General features: G+C 45.0%; 1 protein-coding gene across 1 annotated transcript in view; it reads left to right on the top strand.

Moving 5' to 3' along the window:
- The window catches only part of TDRP (testis development related protein), a 52,302-nt gene extending 40,494 nt beyond the window's left edge, over positions 1-11,808 (top strand). The window contains exons 2-3 of the mRNA XM_055415976.2: positions 7,236-7,339; positions 8,624-11,808. Coding sequence (XP_055271951.1) covers positions 7,236-7,339; positions 8,624-8,969 — 450 coding nt within the window. The 3' untranslated portion in view covers positions 8,970-11,808. The remainder of the gene's footprint in view (positions 1-7,235; positions 7,340-8,623) is intronic.
- Positions 11,809-12,184: the final 376 nt, after the last annotated feature.

Here is a 12,184-nt window from a genome sequence, read left to right as displayed (position 1 = left end):
TGTTTTTCAAATTCGGAAAGAACTGTGAAGTTTATAATTAAAAGAAGAGTACCCATTTCTCCCCTCCCCACCATGAATTCTGCTCTCAGAAGTTACCACTGTTAATGCTGAAGCTCTTTCTCAAGATACTTGCGAGCCGGTTTGCAAGCTCAGTGCTTGTCTCACATTGCAGTGGGACCCTGTGGAAAGCAGTCTCCCTAGAGACCGACCCCTGTGCATGTGAACTGTTTGCTACTGTGTTTCAGAGGAGGGCGCTATTCAGAGCAGTCTTTTCCATTGCATCAGAGAGATGTTTCCCCGGGGGCAGGGTGAGGTGTGTTTGATTGGACTTGCTAGATTTCTGGGTAGGCACGTGCCTGCCCTCAGCCCCTGGAAGACACCACTCGTCACGGCCTCTGTTGCAGGTCAGATGTCTGCTGACACCTGAGTCTGCATTGCTGGACATGTCCCTCTCTGCAGTGTCCAGGTGGGCACTGTCCTCCAGTGGCTGAGTGGTCCCCACAGTGGGGAGCTTTGTTCTGAACCGGAGGCTGCTTCTCGTGGCCACTGCGCATCTGCCTTTTATTGATTTTCCTTACAAAACTCCTCTTAACTGCATTTATATCTTGAGTGTCTGAGCTCTGCCCTGCACCAGTTTCTATCTGGTGACTTTCCCTGTTCTCCTCCTCCCAGAAAACTCAGTACCTGCTTGGCAACACCTCATGCTCTTTCTGCCCACCATCTGTCGTTTAGTTTCTTGGGGCCGCCTCCTCCCATGGCCAGTCCACCACTCCAGGATGCCCTGTTTCCTGCTCCTTCCAGCAGGGACACATGATCTAAGACTGAAAATGGACTGAAGGGGATGTGGTGAGTCTCATCTCTGCCTGCCACCCAGTTCTCCAGTTCACAGCTCTGGCTCTTTCCTCTAGAGGTCCTATCTGCATATAATGTATAAGCACAGGACGTGTTAATATGCACACAGATGTCACATGTACAAAAAGGGAGCGTGTGAGTTCCTAGATTTGCATGGATAGCTGGTAGTACATTGGTGTCTAGCTGGTGGGCTTGGGTTAGTCCCCACAGCCCCTTCTGGCTGCCTAAAGAGGCCTCAGCTGACAGACATTCAGATCACCCCCTCAGGATTCCACAGTGCATTTTCCTGCTCATGCTTTTGGCACAAAGATGCACTTGGCTTTGAGTCAGGAACCTCTCTTTTCTCTTCTATTAGCATGAATAATTGAATTGACTGACAACTGATTTGGGTTTTGACAAGATACAAACATTGTTGCACAAGTGACCAAACAAACCAAGAACTCAGAGTTTAATTGGCGGTTGATCGGGAACAATTTTCACATTTTAGGACTACTACGTGTGTTTGTTACTATTAGCAAACACACACTCTACAACAAGTGCGGGTCTCCTTGTGCTCTGCTGGTGAGCCACTGTGATCTGTGCATTCCCACTGACGAGCAGGTCCACAGCAGACCATTGTACAGTACGTAGTTTTCAGAGCGAGCCACGTGAAGCCTTAGCTGTTTCTCTACTTAGTCTAAGGAATTTCTGTAGAGTTTACTGCTGAGTGTCATCCTAACAGATTAAAAGGGTCAGCTGGATGAATGCAGAGCCCCCATCTGGGGAGCAGAGTGATAATTGTAATCTCACAGTAACTTCTAATGATCCTTGTATTTACATGGTATCAACTGTAATGTTTCTTTCATTTGGAATTTTGTTGAGTTGGTTCTTTGTTTTCCTTGGTGAGTCTAGCTAAAGGTTTGTGAATTTTGTTTATGTTTTCAAAGAACCAACTGTTAGTTTTATAAATCTTTTCTGTCATTTCCTTGTTCTCTTTTTCTCCTCTTTATCACTCTATTTTACTAACTTTGCGCTCAGTTTGTTCTTCTTTTTCTCATCCCTTAAGGCATAGAGTTATGTTATTCGGGATCATTATTTTGACTTGTGAACTTCTTAGAACTGCTTTTGTTGCATCCTGTAAGTTTTAGTATGTTGTGTTTGTCTGTCTCAAATAAATAGTTTTATTTCCTCTTTGACATTGTTCAGGAGAGTATTGTTTAGTTTGCATGTATTCATGCAGTTTCCACTTTTCCTCCTCTGATGGTATATGTTGCAGTCAAAAAAGATACTATGCTTACAGTCTCCTAAATTTGCTCAGACTTGTTTTGTGGCCTAATATATGGTCTGTCATAGAAAAGGTTCCATGTGTGCTTAAAAGAATGTGTATTTTGCAGTCACGTTATACAATATTCTGTATGTGTTTGTGAGGTTCATTTCATCTGTAAGGTTGTCCAGACGGTTTCCATATTGATTCTCTGTCTGGATGATCTGTATCCATTGTTGAGAGTGTGATATTAAATTCCCTAGCTGCTATTGTACTGCAGTTTCTCTTTTTAGCTGTTAGCAGTAGTTGTTTTGGCTGCAGCATGCAGTTTGTGGGATCTTAGTTCCCCAACGAGGGATCAAACCCAGGCCCTCAGCAGTGAAAAGGCTAAGCCCTAACCACTGGACGACCAGGGAATTCTGTTAATTTCTGCTTTATACATTTATGTGTTCCAGTGTTGGGTGCATAAATATTTAATAAATGGATCTTTGTGATAGAATTGACCCCTTTATCATTATATACTGACCTCCTTTCTCCCTCTTCATCATTTGTAAAGTCTGTTTTCTGTTACGTAAGTATAGCTATCCCTCCTGTTTTTGGATCACCATTTGCTTGAAGTTAGTTTTACATCAGTTCACTGAGGCTATGTCTGTCTTTAAAGCTAAAGGGAGTCTCTTTGTAGGAAGCTTATAGTTGGGTCTTGTTAACCCATTACAGTTTACACATATTTTTGTGTATCCAAGGACAGATGACTGTAGTTGGAATTATTTTTAGTGCTTTTTTTCTAATTTTAACTTAGAGTTATAAGTGATTTATGCACCACCATTACTGTATTACACTCTTGAGTATAAATTTACCTGTACTAGAGAGTTTTACTCAACCTTCGTGTTTATTTTCACTCATGGAACTCCTTTAAGCAGTTTCTGTTAGGCAGGTCTAGTGGTGACAAACTCCCTCCACTTTTGTTTGTTTGGGAGAGTCTTTATCTCCCCTCTTTTCTGAAGAACGGTTTTGCTGATATAGAAATCTTGATTGATAGGTTTTTTTCTTTTGTTATAATATCCTATGGTAACAACAATTCATTAAGTAAATTAAGAAAAAGGTTCAGTTCAGTAGCTCAGTCGTGTCCAACTCTTTGTGACTCCATGAATCACACCACACCAGGCCTCCCTGTCCATCACCAGCCCCCGGAGTTCACTCAAACATATGTCCATCAAGTCGCTGATGCCATCCAGCCTTTCATTCTCCGTCGTCCCTTTCTCCTACTGCCCCCAATCCCTCCCAGCATCAGACTCTTTTCCAGTGACTCAACTGTCCGCATGCGGTGGCCAAAGAATTGGAGTTTCAGCTTCAGCCTCAGTCCTTCCAATGAACACCCAGAACTGATCTCCTTTAGAATGGACTGGTTGGATCTCCTTGCAGTCCAAGGACTCTCAAGAGTCTTCTCCAACACCACAGTTCAAAAGCATCAATATATCGGTGATCAGCTTTCTTCACAGTCCAACTCTCACATCCATACATTACCACTGGAAAAACCATAGCCTTGATATATGGACCTTGGTTGGCAAAGTAATGTCTCTGCGTTTTAATATGCTATCTAGGTTGGTCATCCACTGGATCATGGAGAAAGCAAGAGAGTTCCAGAAAAACATCTATTTCTGCTTCTTGACTATGCCAAAGCCTTTGACTATGTGGATCACAAGAAACTGTGGAAAATTCTGAAAGAGATGGGAATACCAGACCATCTTGACCTGTCTCTTGAGAAACCTGTATGCAGGTCAGGAAGAAACAGTTAGAACTGGACATGGAACAACAGACTGGTTCCAAATAAGAAAAGGAGTACGTCAAGGCTGTATATTGTCAGCCTGCTTATTTAACTTATATGCAGAGTACATCATGAGGAATGCTGGGCTGGAAGAAGCACAAGCTGGAATCAAGATTGCCCGGAGAAACATCAAAACCTCAGATATGCAGATGACACCACCCTTATGGCAGAAAGTGAAGAGGAACTCAAAAGCCTCTTGATGAAAGTGAAAGAGGAGAGTGAAAAGCTGGCTTGAAGCTCAACATTCAGAAAACGAAGATCATGGCATCTGGTCCCATCACTTCATGGGAAATAGATGGGGAAACAGAGGAAACAGTGTCAGACTTTATTTTGGGCTCCAAAATCACTGCCTTGACTAGACGGACCTTGATTGGCAAAGTAATGTCTCTGCTTTTAATATGCTATCTAGGTTGGTCATAACTTTCCTTCCAAGGAGTAAGCGTCTTTTAATTTCATGGCTGCAATCAGCATCCGCAGTGATTTTGGAGCCCCAAAAAATAAAATCTGACACTGTTTCCACTGTTTCCCCATCTATTTCCCATGAAGTGATGGGACCAGATGCCATGATCTTAGTTTTCTGAATGTGATCTTCAAGCCAACTTTTTCACTCTCCTCTTTCACTTTCATCAAGAGGCTTTTAGTTCCTCTTCACTTTCTGCCATAAGGGTAGTGTCATCTGCATATCTGAGGTTATTGATATTTCTCCAGGCAATCTTGATTCCAGCTTGTGCTTCTTCCAGCCCAGCATTCCTCATGATGTACTATACATATAAGTTAAATAAGCAGGGTGACAATATGCAACCTTGACGTACTCCTTTTCCTATTTGAAACCAGTCCGTTGTTCCATGTCCAGTTCTGTTTCTTCCAGACCTGCATTACAGGTTTCCCAAGAGGTAGGTCAGGTGGTCTGATATTCGCATCTCTTTCAGAATTTTCCACAGTTTGTTGTGATCCACACAGTCAAAGGCTTTGGCATAGTCAATAAAGCAGAAATAGATGTTTTTTCTGGAACTCTCTTGCTTTTTCCATGATCCAGCGGATGTTGGCAATTTGATCTCTGGTGCCTCTGCCTTTTCTAAAACCAGCTTGAACATCTGCAAGTTCACGGTTCACGTATTGATGAAGCCTGGCTTGGAGAATTTTGAGCATGACTTTACTAGCGTGTGAGATGAGTGCAATTGTGCGGTAGTTTGAGCATTCTTTGGCATTGTTTTTCTTTGGGACTGGAGTGAAGACTGACCTTTTCCAGTCCTGTGGCCACTGCTGAGTTTTCCAAATTTGGTGGCATATTGAGTGCAGCACTTTCACAGCATCATCTTTCAGGATTTGAAATAGCTCAATTGGAATTCCATCACCTCCACTAGCTTTGTTCGTAGTGATGCTAAGGCCCACTTGACTTCACATTCCAAGATGTCTGGCTCTAGGTCAGTGATCACACCATCATGATTATCTTGGTCGTGAAGATCTTTTTTGTACAGTTCTTCTGTGTATTCTTGCCACCTCTTCTTAATATCTTCTCCTTCTGTTAGGTCCATACCATTTCTGTCCTTTATCAAGCCCATCTTTGCATGAAATGTTCCCTTGGTAGTAGTTTAAAAATCTTTTGACTATATCATCTCATCCTTTCCTAACTTGAAAAGTTTCTCTTGAGAAATCTCTCCATATTGGGATGAAGGGTTCCTTTGTATGTATTTAGTCTCTTTCACTACTTTCAAAATTCTTTGTCTTTGAACAATTCAATTATGTGTATCGGTGTTGATCAACTTGGGTTCCACTTATCTGGGGTCCATTTGGTCTCATGGATCTGGATATCCATTTCTCCCCCCCAGGTTTGAGATATTTTCAGCCTTTATTGTTTTAAGTATACTCTCTGTCCTTTCTCTTTTGTCTGTAATTCCAGGAGTGTAGGTACTGTTTCTCCCAGTCACGTTCCACAAGTCCCTTTGACTTTCTTCATTCTTCCTCATTCTTTTTGTTTTTTCTTCTCTTACTGGGTAATTTCAGATGTCTTTGTTTCTGTGCACTGTCAAGTATATTTTTGACCCTATTAAAATTTTTGGTTTGTGATTATATTTTTCACTTCTAAGATTTTTTTTTATGGTTCCTATTTGTTTGTTCCATGTGTTGTTTTCCTAATTTCATTTATCTATCTTGTGTATTTGTGGTTCACTAAACTTCAGTAGGGTTATTCTTAATTCCCTGATAGTTCATACGTACCACATTTCTTTAGGGTCAGTTATTGAAGCTTTATTAGCTCCCTTAGGTGCCATGAAATTAAAAGACATTTATTCCTTGGAAGTAAAGTTATGACCAAGCTAGACAACATATTAAAAAGCAGAGACATTACTTTGCCAACAAAGGTCCGTCTAGTCAAGGCTATGGTTTTTCCAGTGGTCATGTATGGATGTGAGAGTTGGACTATAAAGAAAGCTGAGCGCCAAAGAATTGATGCTTTTGAACTGTGGTGTTGGAGAAGACTCTTGAGAGTCCCTTGGACTGCAAGGAGATCCAACCAGTCCATCCTAAAGGAAATCAGTCCTGAATATTCATTGGAAGGACTGATGTTGAAGCTGAAACTCCGGTACTTTGACCACCTGATGCAACGAGCTGACTCATTTGAAAAGACCCTGATGCTGGGAAAGATTGAGGGCAGGAGGAGAAGGGGACAACATAGGATGAGATGGTTGGATGACATCACCGACTCGATGGACATGAGTTTGAGTAAACTCCGGGAGTTGGTGAGGGACAGGGAGGCCTGGTATGCTGCATTCCATGGGGTCTCAAAGAGTCAGATACAACTGAGCAACTGAACTAGGTGGTGTCACATTTGCCTGCTGTTTGTGATTTCTGGCTCCAGAGCCATCAGAGTGACTCCAGGAAAAGGCACTTGACAGGAGAGCTCTGCAGATGCACTTCCTTTTCTCCATCCCTCCCTTCTTATTACTGTATTTCTTTGACTCTAAGGTGCCAGGGATTAATTATATCCTGATTTCAGAAAGGAAAAAGAAAATCATTTCTAAGAATCTACAAAATGTGTGGTGGTGCAGCCTCCCCACCCTTCAGCACCCCTCCGCCCTCGGTTGGGAGTCCCATCAACCTGATCTTGTTTAGCTGAAGTTACTACACGCGGGTGACTGTCTTCAGCCACATGGAGACTACCTGCAGCTGATGGGAGAACTTGCTGTGCAGACACACAGATAGGGAGATGTGGGCCAGCTTCTCTGCTGAAGCGTCAGTTTCACGACCCCTGGGTGACACAGCTGTGACCTGTGTGCTTACTGCATCAGGTCTGATCTTCTCTTAACCTTTCATTAGGTTCCAGGAGCGAGTTTCCGAGGCTGGAAAGAAGTGACTTCTCTGTTTAACAAGGATGACGAGCAGCAGCTGCTGGAAGGACGAAAATCCCCCAAGTCCAGAGCGTGAGTAGCCGCTGTCAGGGGAGCGGGCATTCCAGAGACGGAGGCAGGGCCATGAGAGGGGACAAGAGGGGCTTCCTCCCTTGTGAGGAGATGGAAGTGAGTTGTTCTAAGACTGTAGAAAAATGGAAAAAATAATTTAAAAAAGCTTCTCAGACCAGCTCTTGAACTTCCAGCCGTAAACTAAACTTACAAGCCTTAAAGCAGATGGTAGCCACATGTTTAAGGTGGGCAGGTGGCAGCTGTTCCAGAGAATCAAGGAAAAACTCAGTTAAAAATGCAAAGATTGCCTGTAAACTATACTTATGTGCTGAAAATACTGCTAGTTAAATATTTTGAATTTTAAAAATATATATTTAGGGAATTCCCTGGTAATCCAATGGTTAAAACTTGGTGCTTTCACTGCTGTGGGCCTGGGCTTGATCCCTGGTGGGTGAACTAACATCTCACAAGCCATGTGGCATGGCCAACAAAAAAATGTACTTAAAGAGGAAAATATAAATTTAAATTTGAGAATATAAATGGTGTTACCAACAGCAGGTGAATCCTGGGGAATCTACCCATAGAGAGGCTGCTGCTCCATGGACAGGGCACCTCGGCAGCACTCAGGACCATCAGAGCCTCCAGTCCTCCCCTCCTCTGACCCCTGACTGTGACCTCCCCACCCTCTCTCTGAGGACTGTGTAAGTCAGTCCTCTGGGCTGTCTGGGTGGCAGCCAACAGGCCAGCGTCTCCTGGGGGCCTTGAACCTATGCCTGTGTTCTGCCCCTCAGTCCAGTTAAACAGGACTTAGAAGGTTGGGCCTATGTTCTGGGGATGCTCTCTGCAGCCAGGCCAGGGGACCTGCGGCCAGGGCGCTGTGTCGTTTGTGGGGACTCACTTCCAGTTGGCTGCGTTTTCCTCAGGGCACACAGTGCTCTGAACATCTGAGGCTGCAGCTGAATAAGCCTATAGCAAACTGACTTGGTACATGGAATAATATCTGTTTCTGAATCTGGGATCTGGGGCTTCTTTTCTCACATATCTTCAGAGACGAGCTCGGCCTTCTGTGTGCCTTGAGACAGTCTGCTTTTCTGTCTTCCCTCTGAGGCTGACTTTGCTTGAGTTTTGCCAAGTGGTGGTACCTTAAATATGGCATTCACAAATTAATCACATGTACTGACTGAATTTTCCATATTAATATTCAGGTTTTACATATGTGTCTGTTTGAGTTTATTTATAAAATAAACACAACTTGACATCCTAAGATGACTGATCACCAACACTTAACTCTTTTGTCTCCTATAGCACTAACTTACGATTAAAAGAAGAGTTGAAGACAGAGAAGAAGTCTGGATTTTGGGACAATTTGGTTTTGAAACAGAACATACAGTCAAAGAAACCAGATGAGATAGAAGGTTGGGAACCTCCAAAACTTGCCCTTGAAGACGTGGCAGCAGACTCGGGCAGCCCTGTGAGTGACCGTGTGTCTCGGCCAGGCTGGCAGGAGGACGCCAAGGGCTCTACCAAGTACACCAGCCTGGCTGGTGCAGGGAGCAGCTCGCGCTGGAGCCTCAGGTCGGCCGGGAAGCTGGTCAGCATCCGCCGTCAGAGCAGAGGCCACCTGACGGACGACTGGGAGGAGCTGGAGTGACCGCCCAGCCCCCACGTGTCCTCACACCAAGTCTGCCTGATCGTGCACCTTCGTATCTCATCTCCTCCACGTTCCTAGAGTCTGCGGTGTCGTGGTGTTTATTAGTATAGTGTCCTGTTTGGTCTTTCCCAGATGAAAATCACAGAGGATCTGCTCTCTGCTATTTCATTTGGCTTTCCTCTTCAAATGCCAAGTGAGGAAATTCCAGGCATCCTGTGATTTCTCAGTGGACACACACAGGGTCCACCTGTCATCCGCGTGTTGCTGACCTTAGATGGGAAGTTCACCACAGTGGGGATTTGCTTTTTGCCACAACACTGTCTTTCTGTGTCTTGAGTTGCGGTTCTGTGTTCTGTGACTTGATCCGTGTCTCTGCATGTAGCACATACCTGTACTCTATGACACAAGAATGTAGCGGCCACACACTTCTTTTCTGTTGCCAGAAACGTGCAATCCAGGTGTAACGTGAATCTTCCAAAGGTCACGTCACATTGTGCTAGCTCTTCGTTTGTATTAAACCGTGAAATATGCAAGCAAATTAAATGCTGGAGAAGTGAAGGCTGTATCTGATCCCCAGAAATACACTGTCTGCAAACACAGCTTCACCTCCCACGAGCATATTTGATGGTGACAGTGTTCCCATCTTGAGGTTCCTGAACTTTTAAATACTGATGTTTCTTTTCTTCTAAAAGTTTGTTCTCTTATGCTATAAAGCATGGATCAGTTTTAATAACTTGACACTTAAATTTGTTTGGAAAATATTAACTTGCTTGTTAGAGTTGAAATTGTAGGTAAAATGCTGAAAGTGCCTCTTTTCTGTAACACCCAGGGTTTTGTTTTTTCAGACGAGACTGTGGGAGCCTGAGAAGCTGTGTGTTGTGCTGGTTCAGGAGCATCACTGAGCATCTCTTGTGTCTCCGAGCTTGCTTGTTGTCTCCTGGACAGAGTGGGCCCCAGGTCAGGTGCGCAGCACGTGCGTCCTCAGCAAGACAGACCCACCCCACAGGAGGACCACGTGTCTCTGAGGTCAGAAGAGGTGGAGGGGTTTTTGGTTAAAAAGAAAAACCTCCAGTCACACTGTGCATTCCTCTCTTGTGAAAGCCACAGTCTTCAAGGTATTCAGTGAGCAATTCTGTGCTACTTCACACAAGGGGTGCCATTTAGTGTTTCTGTGGACTCCACGGGGTGAAGGGGGTGACAGAGTGCCTGCCTGTCACCTGCCATTTCTCGGTCGATCAGTCTGTGTACACTCTGTCATCTATCTACCAGCCGTCTGGCCACAATCTACATGTGTCACCTCACCGTCTGTGTCTGTCATCTGTGTAGCGTCTGTCAAAATCACCTATGTCCTTCTCTTTCTAATAGATAAGTTGACTTCACTGAGCCTTGAAAGGGGGACATGTGAGTGGTGGTAAAATCCTGTTTGTGTTAGAACCTTGAAGTGGTTAATAGCGGAGTTGAAAACCGTGTTTCCTCAGGTAAACAGATCAGCTCATTGACCGGAGTCCTTCTCCCTAGAGACACTTGCTGTGACCGAGATGAGCTATCTGAAGCAGGAGCTTCGGGCTCATCTTGGGCTAATCCTGTGATGAGGTGCAGGGAAGGGACTTGTGTGTTTGAGGTTCTAGGCAGAGCGCTCGGGGTAGGGGGGCAGGTGGGACGGCCTCCAGCTCGGGGAGCCTGTGCCGGTGTGCTGTGATGCTAAGTGCCTGCGATCCCCTTGGGGACACACGTGACGCACAGCTGGCAGAAGGGCCCCTCAGACCCTCATTCCTCACAACCGAATGCAAGCCAGAGGGGGTTGCATTATGCACGTGAATAATGCTTTTCTTATCTACAAACGTTAATGTAAAAACGAATTCTTCTTCTGTTGTGTCTGATTAAAATAACTGGATTTTAATATAAATATTTATTGGTGTGCTTTGGGGGAAAGATATTTTTTTCTTGATGGAGTTTACCAAAGCGACTTTATTTTATTCACTGGCTGATGAGAGAGCGGGTCTGTTTCAATTCTGTAAACTGCACAGCTTCTCTGAAGAATGACGTGTCTGCTCTTTTGACTGTTGTTTTGTCATTAACAGGAAATGATTGGTTTTAAAGGAAGTTGAATTCATCCATAATGCTGAAGTTTTTTAAAAATAAAAACATGGTTTATATCCTGTTAGTTTGCATGGTTATTGACATCTGCTTCTGACGACTTAGAGCTGATGACATCTCAACACTTTCAGTGTCTTTCAAGATGCCAACGAAATGTGTAGATTCATGGACAAATGACCAACTTCAACCTCAGGATGTAGCTTTTACATACGAACGGCCTTCAGACACTGTTCGGAGTAATCAGCGCTGCTAGCTATGGGGTCGCACAGAGTCAGACATGACTGAAGCGACTTAGCAGCAGCAGAGCCCCACGTCTGAGCCGCCTGCCCTGGGCCCTGCTTTTTTCCAGTCACTTGAGGAGGGGGAGTCTGAAGCAAGCCTCCCCTTCAGCCACCAGCCTGAGTAGGTTCTTTAATCGTCTTTTAAGGTTTCATCTCTTCTTTCCAAACAGGGGCCTCTTGGAGAGAAACCCGGACTCCCGTTAGGACCTGGTTAGCACCTGCGGTGCTGTCTCGAGCCGGGTGATGAGCGCGCGTCCCCCCAGCCCCCTTCCCAGTGGTGCGTGTCCCGGGCAGCCTTGTCCTCGCCGGTCTAGCGGCCTGTGCCCTCCCCCACGTCCTGCTCTGCGCTGCCCACTGGGGGCCTATGGCTCCGTGGCAGCCTCAGACCCCCACCCTCGGGTTCTCACTCACCTCACCAGGTACTTCCGATTCTTGTAGGCAAAGGGCCTTCTCTTCTCTCTCCCAGTTTACTTCTAGCCATTTAGGTTCCTTCCAGATTGTATGGTTAATTGATTCTTGACTGAACAAAAGATAGGCAGGGCACTATTTATAATAAGCTTTAAGACAGGAACTGGCTAAAATTTTTGTCACTGATAAAATAGCCCACAGTGGGTGCAGACGGTGCTGAGTGACTGGCCGCCACTTGCCGTCTGGCAGAAGCGTGGCTCTGGTGGTGGATGTGAGGCAAGGACCCCTCTGAGGGGCTTCTGTGGCACCATGCCCCAGAGACAGACACCACCACTTCCTGTAGTTGCTGCTTCACCACGAGTGTCTGAGGGGCCTGCACATGATGCCCTCGTGGTGAGTGTGCGTCCCCACAGCTGTGTTTATCGCTTG

Source organism: Moschus berezovskii, chromosome 1 (assembly GCF_049115385.1).
Source record: "Moschus berezovskii isolate FMDL1 chromosome 1, NW_MosBer_1.0, whole genome shotgun sequence".
NCBI classification, from domain to species: domain Eukaryota; kingdom Metazoa; phylum Chordata; class Mammalia; order Artiodactyla; family Moschidae; genus Moschus; species Moschus berezovskii.
The sequence above is the reverse complement of the archived record's forward strand: the minus strand, read 5'-3'. Positions and strand labels throughout refer to the sequence as shown.